At 37.2% G+C, this 15,478-nt stretch overlaps 1 protein-coding gene across 1 annotated transcript; it reads left to right on the top strand.

Moving 5' to 3' along the window:
- Window positions 1–2,187: 2,187 nt before the first annotated feature.
- Window positions 2,188–14,801, top strand: Dpm1 (Dolichyl-phosphate mannosyltransferase subunit 1). Its single transcript, XM_068349625.1, has 6 exons — window positions 2,188–2,388; window positions 4,893–4,992; window positions 6,174–6,284; window positions 9,237–9,427; window positions 12,503–12,617; window positions 14,311–14,801. Exons 1-6 carry the CDS (start codon window positions 2,291–2,293, stop codon window positions 14,413–14,415), a joined length of 720 nt encoding a protein of 239 aa, XP_068205726.1. The 5' UTR covers window positions 2,188–2,290; the 3' UTR covers window positions 14,416–14,801.
- Window positions 14,802–15,478: the final 677 nt, after the last annotated feature.

The following is a 15,478-nucleotide window of genomic DNA, read 5'->3' as shown; positions in this document are numbered from 1 at the left end:
TTAAAGTTTGCCTCAACATCGCCTTAACTATCGGTGTTCTGCAAGGTTCTGAATATCAAGCAATTATACCTTGTTTTCGAGAAATAATAGATTTCGGTAAAATCAGACGGAGTCATTTGTGGTCATATTTTGCTATTGAGGTAATATTGTTGGTACAGTACCTGAGAACTGACCTATCTTCTGTTTGACTTACATTTTTCAACTTTTGTTATTATTATTATTATTATTATTATTATTAGTATTATTATTATTATTATTATTATTATTATTATTATTATTATTATTATTATTATTATTATTATTATCATTATTATTATAAAATGCTAAGCTACAACCCTAGTTGGAAAAGCAGGATGCAATAAGCCCAGGGGCTCCAACGGAAAATAGCCCAGTGAGGAAAGGAAACAAGGAAAAATAAAATATTCTAAGTACAGCAAAAACATTGAAATAAATATTTCCTATATAAACAATAAAAACTTTAACAAAACAAGAGGAAGAAAAACTAGATAGAACAGTGTGCCCGAGTGTACCCTCAAAAACCGTTAATTCACCCGTTTGATTAGTTCTATATTTGTTCTTCTAATTTAGTTAACAAAGTTCAATTTCTAAGTTCTGATTTTATCTGTAAAGGAAAGTCATTGATGAAAATGAAGACGGACTTTCATTGCCTTAGGCAATGCCAGCTGTACAGGTGTAAAAAGATACTTATTCATAAGGTGTTCAATACCTGTCGTTTTTTTTTTATCTTCTACTTACGCCTCTTAAGTTGAGTGGTATTAGATAGAATAGTATTGACTCTTAAGCGAATGCATGCTAAATTACATCAAACTTATTGATTAATAATGAATTGACCTTTTAACAGAAGGGGGGGATTATGATTTATGATGAAAAAAAAAACAAGTTACTTATAAAGATTCATTTGTAAACAGTTGAATTGATCATACTAGAATGGTCGAAGGATAGATAATGGCCCTTTACACCCAACTTGGTAATAACGATGACAATGAAGTATTATATCACATTCATTGCGGGTATTATAGTTTGTTTCTTAGTATATCGCTTATATTATTCCTTATTTAGAACTGGGCTATTTTCATATTCATATACCGCACATGTAAACCACGGATACATCTTTTGTCTGAAAGCTATGATAGTCTTAGCCTCCTCAAATGGGACAGTAACTATCATACTACTTTTATTGCTTTACTAGTTTCATTGTTTATTTACCGAAGCTATGCTTGTTAACGTATCCATACAAATGTAGCCAACTTTATATATAACAACAATGTTTTCAGGTAGTGAAATTAATCCCAAGGACATCTAGCTCATTCATAGCATTTTAAATGACTGCAGCAATGGGATACCATGCTGTTATATTTTTTAGTTCAAAAGTCTCTCGAGTTTATTTATGACATATTTGTTTTTGTTGTTGTTAATAGTTTATATATGACATGTCTGTTTTGACGTTGTTACTTATTTTAGAATGATTTATTGTTAATTTGTTCTCTTCATTTATTTATTTCCTTATTTCCTTTCCTCACTGGGCTATTTTTCACTGTGGGAGCCCCTGGGCTTATAGCATCTTGCTTTTCCAACTAGGGTTGTAGCTTGGATAGTAATAATAATAAAAATAATCAGTTCCCAACGGCAAACTAAGAACCATTACTCTAAATCAAATCCCTTCTCTGGAAACGCCTCGCTTAACTCACTGGGCTATTTTTCCCTGTTGGAGCCCCTGGGCTTATAGCATCTTGCTTTTCCAACTAGGGTTGTAGCTTGGATAGTAATAATAATAAAAATAATCAGTTCCCAACGGCCCAACTAAGAACCATTACTCTAAATCAAATCCCTTCACTGGAAACGCCTCGCTTAGCTTGTTACACGTAACTTGTGATCCAATGCCCGGTAATTAAGATCAAGTTCCAAAACAAAACTCCCAGGGGGTGCCATTCATACGATAATTATCCTACATGTACGGTTATTTTAGGTCCAGTACGATGTACGATACATACCTTAGTTATATACATATGTGTTTAATTAAACAATTATAATAAAATATTTCGAAATAAGTCAATCATGTAACTCTTTAATAATTATATTGAATCTGTGTATGATAATTTTGGTTGAAAAACGACAATTCTAAGGCTCATGTACGATAATCCAATTGAAATAATCTGGCAACCTGAGAACTGTCATTTTCTTAGACATCTTGAAGTGATTTTACGCGTAAACTTTCCTTTTCATATATCTTTTTCAGTAAAGGCTGGAGGAAATTGTGAGCTGATTAAATATGGGCGAAGATAAATATTCTGTGCTTCTTCCAACTTATAATGAAAGAGAAAATCTCCCCATAATCATATGGCTTCTTTGCAAATATTTTGAGGAAAGGTAAGATTTGGGTTTCATTGTATATTATTCGATATTAGATGTATATATATTTCTGAAACTATTCATTTGCGACGGAAACGAGTGTCATTTTTGAAGAGATCGTAATTTTTTCTGTAAGAAACAGTAGTTTTTTTCCTAGGTTACATTACTATGGAATAATACAAAATTACCGCAGCGGGATAAGGGTTAAATATTTCTTTGCTAATGATGGAAGAACAACTCCAATAAGCCACTATTTCAACATTTTTAGAAGTATTTATGATTTAAACCAATATGGTTTTAAAAATATTACAAGGGCAGCTAATGTTCAGTGACAATTCTATCCTAACTTTTCACCAACATAACCTGACGTAGTCTGGTGGGCTATAGTCCATTTCTTTTAGCGATGCATATTTGCACCGACTCGCAGCGGTGCCCTTTTAGCTCGGAAAAGTTTCCGGATCGCTGATTGGTTGGACGAGATAATTCCAACCAATCAGCGATCAGGAAACTTTTCCGAGCTAAAAGGGCACCGCCGCGAGTCGGTGCAAATATGCATCGCTAAAAGAAATGGACTATAGTTAGATGTTTAATCTGGCCCATCATTGGTGAACTTATCAAATTCAGGTTCCCAGTAACCTAATGTAGGTTGCATTGTCCTTACAGGTTCAGTGGTGAGGTCTTTCCTTACACCCTTACTAAAACTGACGTTGGATCTTTGATATTTTAATTTTGCGTCAAATGCATGAACCGGAGCCTTTGTAGGGTGACGGCCAGATCCCGTAGAAAACGGGAATATTCTGAACTGTGGCCGTCGTTCTTAAAACGATTTTTGCGGGAGAAGCTAACTTAAAAAACCCACCTAACCTATGCTAAAAGCCGTATCTTTACCCTAGGGGGCTTCGCCCCCCCCCCCCCCCCCCCCCGGACCCCGGACCCCCTTACACAACAGTTTCTTTACCTACGAGTACGACGGGAGAAGCTAACTTAAAAAACCCACCTAACCTATGCTAAAACTCGTGTCCTTACCCAGGGGGGCTGCGCCCCGCCGGACCCCCCCTTACACAACATATTTAAGATCCGTAGACCATTTCCAAACGTTTTTATTCTATACAAGATAACAGTCGGAGCGATAATAAGCAAATTAGGACGCTTGGCCGTAGCGCTACAAACTACCCCATGAACCTTATATATTTTCCATATTGTTTTCATTAATCGTAACATTGAGAAGTGATAAAGGTTTTGGAGCCGTTGTATATCAGCGGCCAGCTCCTCCAGTGAGCATAAATTATGGACACCGGCCAAACTAAACTTTCCCCCTCCCAACCTAATGTACAAGCCCCCCTTACACTGTTGTATTCAAAGTTAGGCGTCAACATACCCACAGGTGGCCGCTATCGTACGTACACTCCAGTTTATTTATTTTTTTTTTTTTGTAAAAACAAAAATGACTGTATATCATAAATTTATTGCTCAAAAGTAACATTTAAGGAACTAAAGTATACACTATAGTATAAGTATTTATACAACAAGGAATAGCAAATAAAGTTTATCATTAGCTGTATGTCAGAAATTGCAAAACAATCATAGAATTGTAAACATGAATATACAGTTCAAGCAGAAATTTAGTGTAAAACATTGATAAAACATGTATATGTTATGCATGTTCATATAGTTTGCCTTTTTTGTTTTCGTTACCTTTTCCCATTGTTATTCTATGATTAACCCTTTTACCCCCAAAGGACGTACTGGTACGTTTCACAAAACCCATCCCTTTACCCCCATGGACGTACCGGTACGTCCTTGCAAAAAAATGCTATAAAATTTTTGTTTTCATATTTTTGATATTTTTTTGAAAAAATTCAGGCATTTTCCAAGAGAATGAGACCAACCTGACCTCTCTATGACAAAAATTAAGGCTGTTAGAGCAATTTGAAAAAAATATACTGCAAAGTGTGCTGGGAAAAAAATAACCCCTTGGGGGTTAAGGGTTGGAAATTTCCAAAGAGCCTGGGGGTAAAAGGGTTAAAGAACCCCACCCTGAAGTCACGAGAAAAGAGATAGGTTTTATACCCATAATTGCTGTGTTTGTATGTATGTTATTGCAGTAAAATTATTGTTTAACATTGGTCAACATTTCTAAAAGATAAAGAACAGTTTATCTCCAAAACTGCTTTTCACTTAGGGGAATTATTTTACTTTTTTATTATCATTAACTGTATGATATAGAGTGCAGTAGTAAATAGTAATGTTATACTTAGTATTAGATTAATATAAACTAGCACGATTCCCGACCCCGGGTCGCCTCAGGGCACATATCACACTGCCTGAGGTTGACCCCTTAGAAAACGGAAAGAGGGTAAACTATACAAAAAGCTGGTCGGTTAGGTAGAGTTACCAGTAACTCCTAAGAAGGTAGTTCTATGTAAGTATGTTAAGAAAAATACAAATTACTTAAAAATTTGTGATATTGTATAAAATTATGGGTACATTATTTTCTGATTGAATTTCTATTTTTTTTTCAGTTCGTATGATTATGAAATTATAGTGATTGATGATGGATCTCCAGATGGTACTCTTGAAGTAGCCAAGAAGTTGCAGGAAATATATGGAGAAAATAGAATCGTAAGTTACCCGTAATAGAATAGTTTTTCTTTTTAGTGGTTTATTTCTCGCCCTCCACCAAACACTAAAGGTCTGTTCAGGCGGGCCTTGGTGTGTGAAAAAATAATTTCTTTCCAGTTAATATTTTCCTCTGTATCGTTATCAGTTATTTCGCTAGCATTTGTATTCAGGCTTAATAGTTTTCAGGTCACTATTATAACACTTTCTAAAAAGATAAGTCTTCAGGTTTTTCTTGAAAGCTGCCACATTATTGCTATTCTTGACATCGAGTGGAAGGTCGTTAAAGAGTCTTGGTGCAGCATAACTGAACGTTCTTCCTCCTATTGCATGATTCACACTAATTTCGAATAGTGTATTGAACAGGTATTCCTGTATTTACCTTTTATTAAATTCCTGTTATGTGTTTCCTTCCTACACATATGCAGATCTTTCATCCTTTAAAATAGGGAATGCTTACGTTGGAGCTGAAACAACTTTTGAATTCATTAATATTGTATTTCCAGTATTGTACTATAGACGAAATACCATACGTTAAGGCTTAAAACACGGCATTTGATTTTGTTAGCTGATTGACATTCTAAAAAATCATGATTTTCAAAAAGATAATTGTGCCTCATTAAAGTTTTTTGGTACTTTTGTTTTCAATTTCAGGTGCAATTCAACCATCAACAATTAGTGACCTTTTTTTACTCTACCGTATCAGCAAGCGTTGTTAGATACGAACAAGTGTTTAGTTGTTTCTTATACATAGGGTGGTGTGGCGAGGCCTATCCTGTTATGAGGCCTCTTATACAGTAATGTTCAATTACCTCTAAAAAGTAATATGAACTACAACATAGAAACAATGTAGTGAAGAACAGTGGGTTACCTAGTGTGTTAATTAACTGCACCTGTGTTTTGGGGGCTAATGAGGTGACCCACCCTAGGGTACCAAGTATCGACGAATTTTCGATCTTTGAGGATGTCTTTGTTTCTTAACCCCCCCCCCCCCCCACACCCACAAATAAGGAGTGCAGACTGTACCTTGTTAATGATTCAATGGCCATTCCGGCACCACTATTTTAAGGTCTTGGTTTTGCAATGGCTAGGAAAAATACAAATTACTTTGAAAATTTTATATTGTATAATATTTTCAGGGGATTGATTTGTTTTATTGACATGTTTACTTTTACCTCACCAAGGTATTGCGACCCAGAGCAAAGAAACTTGGACTTGGAACAGCGTACATCCATGGTATTAAACATGCAACGGGTAACTTTGTCATCATTATGGATGCTGATCTATCCCATCATGTAAGTACTGCTGCCGAAAGTTTAATTTTTGTAATATTGAATATAATCTTTTGTTGCATATGACTTTTCAGGGTAATGTGATTAAAAATTACGATGAAATTGTTTGTTCCTACGGAAATACATACCATTGTCCTCTATTGAACAATTTTCAGCGTACAAACTGGATGTCTGTGAAAATTGTTAAGGAGGTGGATAACAACAGGTGGGAGTGAGGAGCCACGCCCCATTACCTGTCAGTCTCTTTTTCTTAAGTTTTCGGCCGCATCGAGTAAGGACGTACTCATGGGCCCTTGAGCAAACTTTTCCATTTTCTTTTTATTCTGGAAGTGAATACAGTACACGCACTGGCTGTTAACTTAATGATTTGTGTGAAGAAAGAGGATAGACTTAACAACTAATTTTTTTTTTTTTTTTGCTAAACCTGCTATATATCCTCACTCTCTCTGTGTTTTTGCTAAGGGCATGATTGTTCTTAATCATGCCCATGTGCCAAGTGAAGGTCATGGCCTTTCAGTGGCAGACTTATGCTTTGGGGGAGGAAGAAAGCTTTCTCTTCTTTCTGCTCATCGGGTGTGGTGCTTTTGCTGGCCATGCACTTGCTCTCATGGCTCTTTTGTTTTCCGGGGAGTGTGCGGCAGAAGTAAGGAACCCTCAGACCTACGTCGGCTGATTTCCGGTGCTAGTGGCATGTGGTTTTAGGCGCTCCCCATCAGAGATTAGATGCTCTTCTCCGTTTGTGATACCGCTGACGACGAGTGTGACCTAAGGGGGTTTTGACCTCCTTAGGTCTTTGAGGTAGGCTCCCCAGTGTTAGTGTCTCCTTGGTAATGCCAATAGTGAAGGGCGTGTCAGTGCTTGCAGTGGTTCCCCCTCTCTAGGGGCCCTGGGCTGAGGGTGTGTTCTTGAGTGCCAGAGAAGGGTTCCAGTGTTTTTCCCTTACCGGCCGCCCCTGTCCCCCCTTCCACTTTGCCTCTCTATGACCCTTGTGCCTTGGGTGGTCTGGGGCTTCTGCTCCCTGTAAGTGTGACTTCCCTCCCTGTAACAGTGTTACTTCAGTGCTGTGGTTCCTGTTGGAGCAACCCCTGTGGTTCCTCCCTTTGGGAAGTGTCATTGTTTTGGTTTTTCAATATATTACTCCTCTGCTTGTTGAACCTAAGGGAAGGGTTGGAAAGAGGAAGAAACAGGGGCATTCTTCTTCCTTCTCTGATGCCTCTTCCTTGTCGTTCTCTTCAGCTTCCAACTCTGTCACTTCTTCTAAGATGAAGAAGTAGAGGAGGATATATTGTAGGTTCTTTCATGTCCACCTACCAGTCTCCTAACATTTGTGACATTTTCATTCCTTAGTCATTAAGAGATTAACAAGAACCATCAACTTCATTCCTCCACAGGACCAAAGTGCATTGACATTTCCTGTGGTAGTAAACCAGCCAGTTTGGTTTTAAGGACTTGCTTCCCCCATAAAAATAGGCTCAACTGCTTGCCTCAACCACCCTACAAGTCAAAGGTTACAAGTTAAGGTCAAAGCTCTACCTGATGAGTGGGAAGACGTACCCTCCAACTACCAGGAACTATAATTACCTTGTTAAAAGTTTAAATGGTTGTTATAGCTTTGCTAAAGTAATAGTTTTTATTAAGACTCAGGTTTGTATAGTTAGGAGAAATACAAATTAATTTAGAAACTTGTGATATTAGAAAGTAATGTTTTTTTTAATTGGTTTCTGTCTTCAAAACTAATTAAAAATGTTTGTTATTTTACTTTACTACCTAAAATGAGCTTCCTTTAAGAATTTCTTGAATATATTGTACTTTATGTCAGAAAATATGTTGACTTGCTTATAAGACGAAGAAGCATTGAATGATTTTTATTTCTGTGATTCAGGCCAGTACCTGATCCACTATGTTAGTTTAGGAAAGGTTAGTTGAAATAGGAATATCAACTCCTCTAGATAAGAGTTTACTATATGAAGATAAGAACATGTGGATGGAGTGAAGGAAGCTCTGGGTGATAGGAGGATAGATGTGAGAGAGGCAAGAGAGCGTGCTAGAAATAGGAATGAATGACAAGCGATTGTAACGCAGTTCCGGTAGGCCCTGCTGCTGCCTCCGATGCCTTAGATGACCGCGAAGGTAGCAGCAGTAGGGGACTCAGCTTTATGAAGCTTCATCTGTGGTGGATAATGTGGGAGGGTGGACTGTGGCACCCTAGCTGTACCAGCTGAACTTGGTTGAGTCCCTTATTAGGCTGGAGGAACGTAGAGAGTAGAAGTCCCCTTTTTTGTTTTTTTTATGTTTTGTTTTATTTGTTGATGTCGGCTACCCCCAAAATTAGGAGAAGTGCCTTGGTATATGTATGTATGTATGTATTAAAAAGTGTTTTACTGTATGATGGAAAGATTACTGTAGGAATTCTTAGCACATTGGGCTAGCTCACTAGTGTTATCAAGACCGGATGACTGTAAACAATGGAGAGTATGGGTTAAGGATTATGCTCTAGATGCTTTAAGTAAATTAGCTTGGACTTTAAAGAATTTTTCAACTTAACCCTTTTACCCCCAGGCTATTTGGAAATGTCCAACCCTTAACCCACAGGGGGTAATTTTTTTCCCAGCATATTTTGCAGTATATTTTTTTTAAATTGCTCTAACAGCCTTAATTTTTGTCATAGAGAGGTCAGGTTGGTCTCATTCTCTTGGAAAATGCCTGAATTTTCTCAAAAAATTATCAAAAATATGAAGAAAAAAAAAAATTTATAGCATTTTTTTGCTAGGACGTACAGGTACGTCCATGGGGGTAAAGGGATGGCTTTTGTGAAACGTACCAGTACGTCCTTTTGGGGGTAAAAGGGTTAAGAATGGTTTTGCTCCTATGTCATGATGAACTATTTTTTTTGTTTTACTTATTTCTCTGTACTTTCATAGTAAGTTTCAGTTATATTTCCTTATTCTTTTCCAGCCAAAATTCATCCCCCAATTTATCAAGAAACAGCAAGAAGGCGATTACGATGTGGTATCAGGGACTCGTTACACTGGAGATGGAGGTGTTTATGGCTGGGACCTAAAGAGAAAAATCATTAGTCGTGGAGCAAACTATGTAACTCAAGTTCTCCTGAGACCAGGTGCTTCGGATCTTACAGGCTCTTTTAGGTAAATGTTTAAGATTAGAATTGATGGTCTTGCCTGCAAAAATTCTTAAGAATCTGCTAATGTATTTTGCAATCCTATAAAACTCCAGTCGTAAGTCTGTTGGACTACCATAGAGTACATGAATCTCAATCTTCACTCTCACCATTAAGGGGTCTGTAGCCCTTTCCAATGACTTCTTTTAGGTAAATGTTTAAGATTAGAGTTCTCTTGCTTGATGGTACACTGAGGCACACTGTTTTATCTTGTATCTTATTTCTCTTCCTCTTGTTTTGTTAAAAGTTTTTTATAATTTATAAAGTTATATTTGTTTTAATATTGTTGCTCTTCTTGAAATATTTTATTTTTCCTTGTTTCCTTTCCTCACTGAGCTACTTTCCCTGTTGGAGCTCCAGGGCTTATAGCATCCTGCTTTTCCAACTAGGGTTGTAGCTTAGCAAGTAATAATAATAATAATAATTGATGGTCTTGCCTGCAAAAATTCTTAAGATTCTGCTAATGTAATTTGCAATATGTTTATATCACTAGAATTAGAGAAGTGTGCAAATGCAGTGTTTGAAGGAAACATTCCTGGTTATGTGACTTATAACTGTTTACTTCATAGTTCACAATAAACAGTAATCCTATAAAACTCCAGTCGTAAGTCTGTTGGACTACCATAGAGTACATGAATCTCAATCTTCACTCTCACCATTAAGGGGTCTGTTGCCCTTTCCAATGACTTCTGTCAAAGACATCCTCTTCCACCAAACCTTTTCTCTCCATATCATCCTTCACTCTATCTCTCGATCTTCTCTCCTTAACAGGTTCCTCCCAACCCCTCACTCCCTCCCTACCATTCTTCCTTAACATGTGCCCACACTATCTCAGTTATGAGACTCTTATCACCCCTGTAATTTTCACTATGGCTGATATTCGTCTTATTTCATAATTTTCCAATCGTTCAAGCAGTGCTATTCCCATAATCCATCTCGGCATTTTCATCTCTGTTCTTTCAATTACTCTCATCTCTATTTTCTCACAGGATTCTCATCTTGGTTCTCACAGTATTCTCATCTCTGTTCTCTCCTGAATCTCCATGGGAGTTTACCCACGGCTCCTAGAATAACCTTATCCTTGGTCCTGCGGTACTTACTCAACAAACTGTGATGTGAACCTAGCTCCCTCAGGGGACAAATGGCATCTCGTCTAAGATAACGGTTGCGACATAAGCTTACAAGGAGAGATAGAATGTCTAGCAGTTCTTCTCTTCCTTTATCCCTTTTAGGTTGAAGCTTTTTTGGGTTGAAGCTTTCACTCCTGTATATGCTAGATCAGATGCTAGTTGCAGGTGAGTCTCACAACTGAGTAACATTCCTTTACAGACAAGTTCTGTAATGAAGTTTCTAGATGATGGAGCAAATATACAGTACAGTATGCTCCCATTCCTCATATCGCCATACATATAGAAAATATCCTTACAGAAGTAGTTTCATCGTTGACTGCCTACTAATCTCTTAGTAGGGACCTAACCTAAACACCTTCGATATCTCCATGTTCAGGTTGTTAGGAGGTTAATAGGAGTCTTCACTTTCACTCTTTCCCGAACCAAAATGCATTGACATTTCCTTGGTCAGTAATCCAGCCAGATTGGTTTGAGGGAATTCCTCCCCTCCTCAGGACATCTCCTATTAAAGGTCAAAGGTTTGTAATAAGTGTGGGAAAACCAATAATAAATAATGATAATAAAATTGGTCATAAAACGTAAGTGATATAATCTAGATGACAGAGTACCAGATGGGCAAAATTAACTTGAAAATCTACCGAAGCGAACAACACCCAAAATGGCTGCCGATACCGAGGCAGGCCAACCGCTTCCAAAACTAATATCCACAATACTGGAAAAGGAACAAATGCCCGGTACTGAAATAAACTGTCAAAACAAACTATGGTACTTAACATTGGTAAAGGTGAAGTAGCAACGTCAGTCATGTTGAATTAACGACAATCTCTTCCGAAAATCACTATACAAAAACTTATCAACTATAACAAAGACTAAATCGCTATTCTTCGTAGGTCTAAATTCACCGGCCGTCACAGGTCTCTCCCCAGAAATAGATTTTTCCTTCGTCAAAATCCCTTTTTGTTACTAAATTTGTATTTTTCTTAACTATACAAACCTAAGAACTTTACATCACACTGCCTGCCTCAACCACCCAGCAGGTCCAAGGTTAAGATCAAAGTAAAGGTTAGGCATTCGCCAGCTACTTCTATCAATTATCACTAGCTTGTTTAAAGTTTAAGCAGTCGTTAATAAAGATCTCATTTTTGTATGGTCAATAAAGAATACATATCAATTTAGAAATTTACGGTGGTTTACCAAACTTGCTGTAGACTGTAGGTTTTCCCTAATAGTGGTACAGTACTTCTCAGTGTTTTAGCAATATTTATGCAGTTTTGAGCTTTGTTGTCATCGTCATCGTCATCAACGGCGCCCACTCGTGTCCGAGTATTGGGTTCTGTCGTTAGCCATCGGCCTCCTGAGAAAGAGATGAAGAAGGATGGAGGAAACGACAGAATGCCAGTAGCTGGGTATATTGTTTTGGGTGGTCGTGGCTTTGTAAAGGCCACGCACACACACTTGGCCCACATCGTTTTCACCGCGGCTCAAGACATATGAGACAGGCGGCTTCTCCAATGGTTGCATCGGGCTGCCGGGTTCTTGTTATGTCAAGGCCCGCCTTGTTGCCTGCCCGACAGGCATTGCCCTCTTCCGCCGGCGCTGGGAAGCTCCGCCGTTGGGGTCTTGTTTGGTTTGATTTTGGAGTTTTCCTTCTCCTAGCCTTTGCCTATCTTAAATAAAGGAGAAGGCCTATATACAGTACATATAAATGTATTCCGTGTGAGAATTAAAATTGATTTTACATTAACGATATTCATATATAGCAAGGTAGAGCTATTAGAATGATAGTGTTATTCTGATAAATTTCCTTGTAATTATTTTTTCATTAGAATTGACAAAACCTTTAGAATAAGTACTTGTAATTAAATTTTTTACGTACATATCTTTTTACTTGTGTTATTCAATGTTTATTTCAGGTTGTATCGTAAGGAAGTGCTACAGAAACTCGTAGAGTCTTGTGTTAGCAAAGGCTATGTATTCCAAATGGAGATGATCATCCGGGCCAGACAGTTTAACTACACTATTGGAGAGGTAAGCTCAAGGACATTTATCTAAAGACAACAAACTTGGTTTTCCTTAGGCAAAGCTGTTCTACAATTTGATGGAAATACTAAAAGAGGGGTTTGTTCCTACACGAATACAAGTCCTTGTCCTTTAATAGGAATATGATATCAGTGAAGATGGTGTGGCCATTAAAGTTTTTATGAGGATGGTGGAGGGTAATCCCCTCAATCTGACAATCAGCGAAGCTCCCATTTTTCAATTTTGGCTGCAAGTTGTACAAACATACTTCTTGCTGCCCGTCTGGCTGTTTAAACTTAATTTTTCTTATGGGTATTTTGTATAGTGTATTGATGTGTAGAGACTTCACGTACAGATTTGGGCATACCCTGGTAAACCTGGCAAAATGAGTTGCAGGTTTATTAGCAAGCTTGCAGTGGATCTTCATCATCTTTGTGAATTTTGCATGGGGCATGTCTGTGCAGTGGATCTTCATCATCTTTGTGAATTTTGCATGGGGCATGTCTGTGACGAGAGTAAGTCATAGCCTCTCTGCAGTAGGGTGAAGTCTACAAGAAGAAGAAGAAGACCAAGATAGATTCCTTGGTTACAATATGGCAATGCCCAACCTATTGCCAAAGAAACTGTTTAGCTCCTCCTTTCCTTCTTTTGCTTACCAACCTGTTGTACCTTCTTTAAATTGTTATAGGGCTGAGGAATTTGAAAGGAGGGAGGAGACCACGGCTTGTGCTCGTGCTTGCTTCAGTAAAAGCAGAGGTATGGCCTTCTCTTATTAAAAGCAATACTCCTCTTCCTTTACCTTGAAGTTCACCTTCAGTTTTGTATAGTATTACGTATAGGAACAAATCACCAAGTTCTAGTCAATTTGTATTTTTCATAAATATACAGACTTAAGACCTGTATATTACACTGCCATCCTCAATCACCCTACCAGTCTTAGGTTCAGGTTTAAGTGAAGGTTACACTAGCTGGTGGGTGGTAGCTACTACTACTACCTCATTAAATGTTTAAAAGGTCAGGAAGTCAGAAATTGGGTGTTTTAAGCAGTCCAAAACAAACTGGCCCCAACTCCAGATCATTCATTATCCACATACAGTACACTCTTCTCTGTCTCTTCACTATCACACTAATGTTGATAGATTAGCCCATACTATGCACTGGTATCATTAATCCCAGTGTGACTATGGAACAGAATACAGTGTAACTCCTCAGCAAGTATTGTTGCTGTAGGTAAATAAGAAGTTTATATTTATAAACAAATAACACATATTTTTATATTCTCCCTCTTTATCTTTGGATTATTGTAGTTATTATTATTATTATTATTATTATTATTATTACTATCCAAGCTACAACCCTAGTTGGAAAAGCAAGATGCTATAAGCCCAGGGGCTCCAACAGGGAAAAATAGCCCAGTGAGGAAAGGAAATAAATAAATGAAGAGAACAAATTAACAATAAATCATTCTAAAATAAGTAACAACGTCAAAACAGACAAGTCATATATAAACTATTAACAACATCAAAAACAAATATGTCATAAATAAACTATAAAAAGACTCATGTCCGCCTGGTCAACAAAAAAGCATTTGCTATTTCATATCGTACTTTATTGTATCTGTAGACTACAATATGAACCTCTCTTATATCCTAAAAATTTACCCTGTTTTGCCATCTTTTTAACTAACATGTTTACTTTTCAGGTTCCTATCAGCTTTGTTGACAGGGTCTATGGTGAAAGCAAACTAGGTGGATCAGAGATTATAGGCTTTGTCAAAGGCCTCCTTTATTTATTTGCAACTACCTAAACAAATCAAGAACAGCTGTGATACCGATGGCTAGACGACTTTACGGCATTGTTATGATAAAAACTTTATACTTTTACAAAGATAGTTTTTTTACAATTTATTTTGTTAAGAATCAGTTGTTGGTGTGATGTCCACATTGTTAATGTTTGGTTAATATAGATGAAGAATATTTTGTACTGTACTTTAGATCCTTCTATCTTTCAGTTTGGTAGTCAGATTGTGTTTTAATTGAAAGTAATGTAAGTTAATTCATTTAAAAGATTAAGAATAGCATATGTGTAGCTAAAGCATCTGACTTTATTCAGTAATGTAAGTAAGAAAGAACTAGTATGTAATACAGCGTAATTTAGTTTTGTATTTTATATTACATGACGGTAGACCCTTCATGAAGATTTTCATTACCCAGCCAATGACTTGAATTATTTAACCCTTTTACCCCCAGGCTATTTGGAAATTTCCAACCCTTAACCCCCAAGGGGTTATTTTTTCCCAGCACATTTTGCAGTATATATATTTTTTAAATTGCTCTAACAGCCTTAATTTTTGTCATAGAGAGGTCAGGTTGGTCTCATTCTCTTGGAAAATGCCTGAAGTTTCTCAAAAAATTTTCAAAAATATGAAAAAAAAAATTATAGCATTTTTTTGCAAGGACGTACTGGTACGTCCATGGGGGTAAAGGGATGAGTTTTGTGAAACGTACCAGTACGTCCTTTGGGGGTAAAAGGGTTAACACTAATACAGACAGAAAATATTTCAACCCTATTTTACATTAAAACACCAAATAAATACCCATAACCTATGAAAATGGAATGTAGACATGAATAAATATTGTGAATATGTGGACACTGACACCACTTCTCTCACATTTTAGACTGAGATGTCTACATACAGTCGCAACTCTCTTTGGGCCGATGAGGACTGCAATTTGAATCATGGAGCATAACTATCATCAGTCCTGCAAGAATAATTCCAATCAATAGTCACTAAGAGAGAAAAGGTTTTTATTAAGCTTGTCAAATCTGACCACAAGTCGACTTCCGGGGTCACCAATGTGACAGGCCGA

The sequence above is a fragment of the Palaemon carinicauda genome, chromosome 26, assembly GCF_036898095.1.
Source record: "Palaemon carinicauda isolate YSFRI2023 chromosome 26, ASM3689809v2, whole genome shotgun sequence".
NCBI lineage: Eukaryota > Metazoa > Arthropoda > Malacostraca > Decapoda > Palaemonidae > Palaemon > Palaemon carinicauda.
This window is presented reverse-complemented; position numbering and strand designations above follow the sequence as displayed.

Coding starts and splice junctions, on each gene's coding strand:
- Dpm1 (XM_068349625.1), top strand. CDS start 2,291: ATGGGCGAAGATAAATATTCTGTGCTTCTTCCAACTTATAATGAAAGA. Junction 9,428..12,502: donor GATCTTACAGGCTCTTTTAG/GTAAATGTTTAA, acceptor TGTTTATTTCAG/GTTGTATCGTAAGGAAGTGC. Junction 12,618..14,310: donor TTAACTACACTATTGGAGAG/GTAAGCTCAAGG, acceptor TTTACTTTTCAG/GTTCCTATCAGCTTTGTTGA.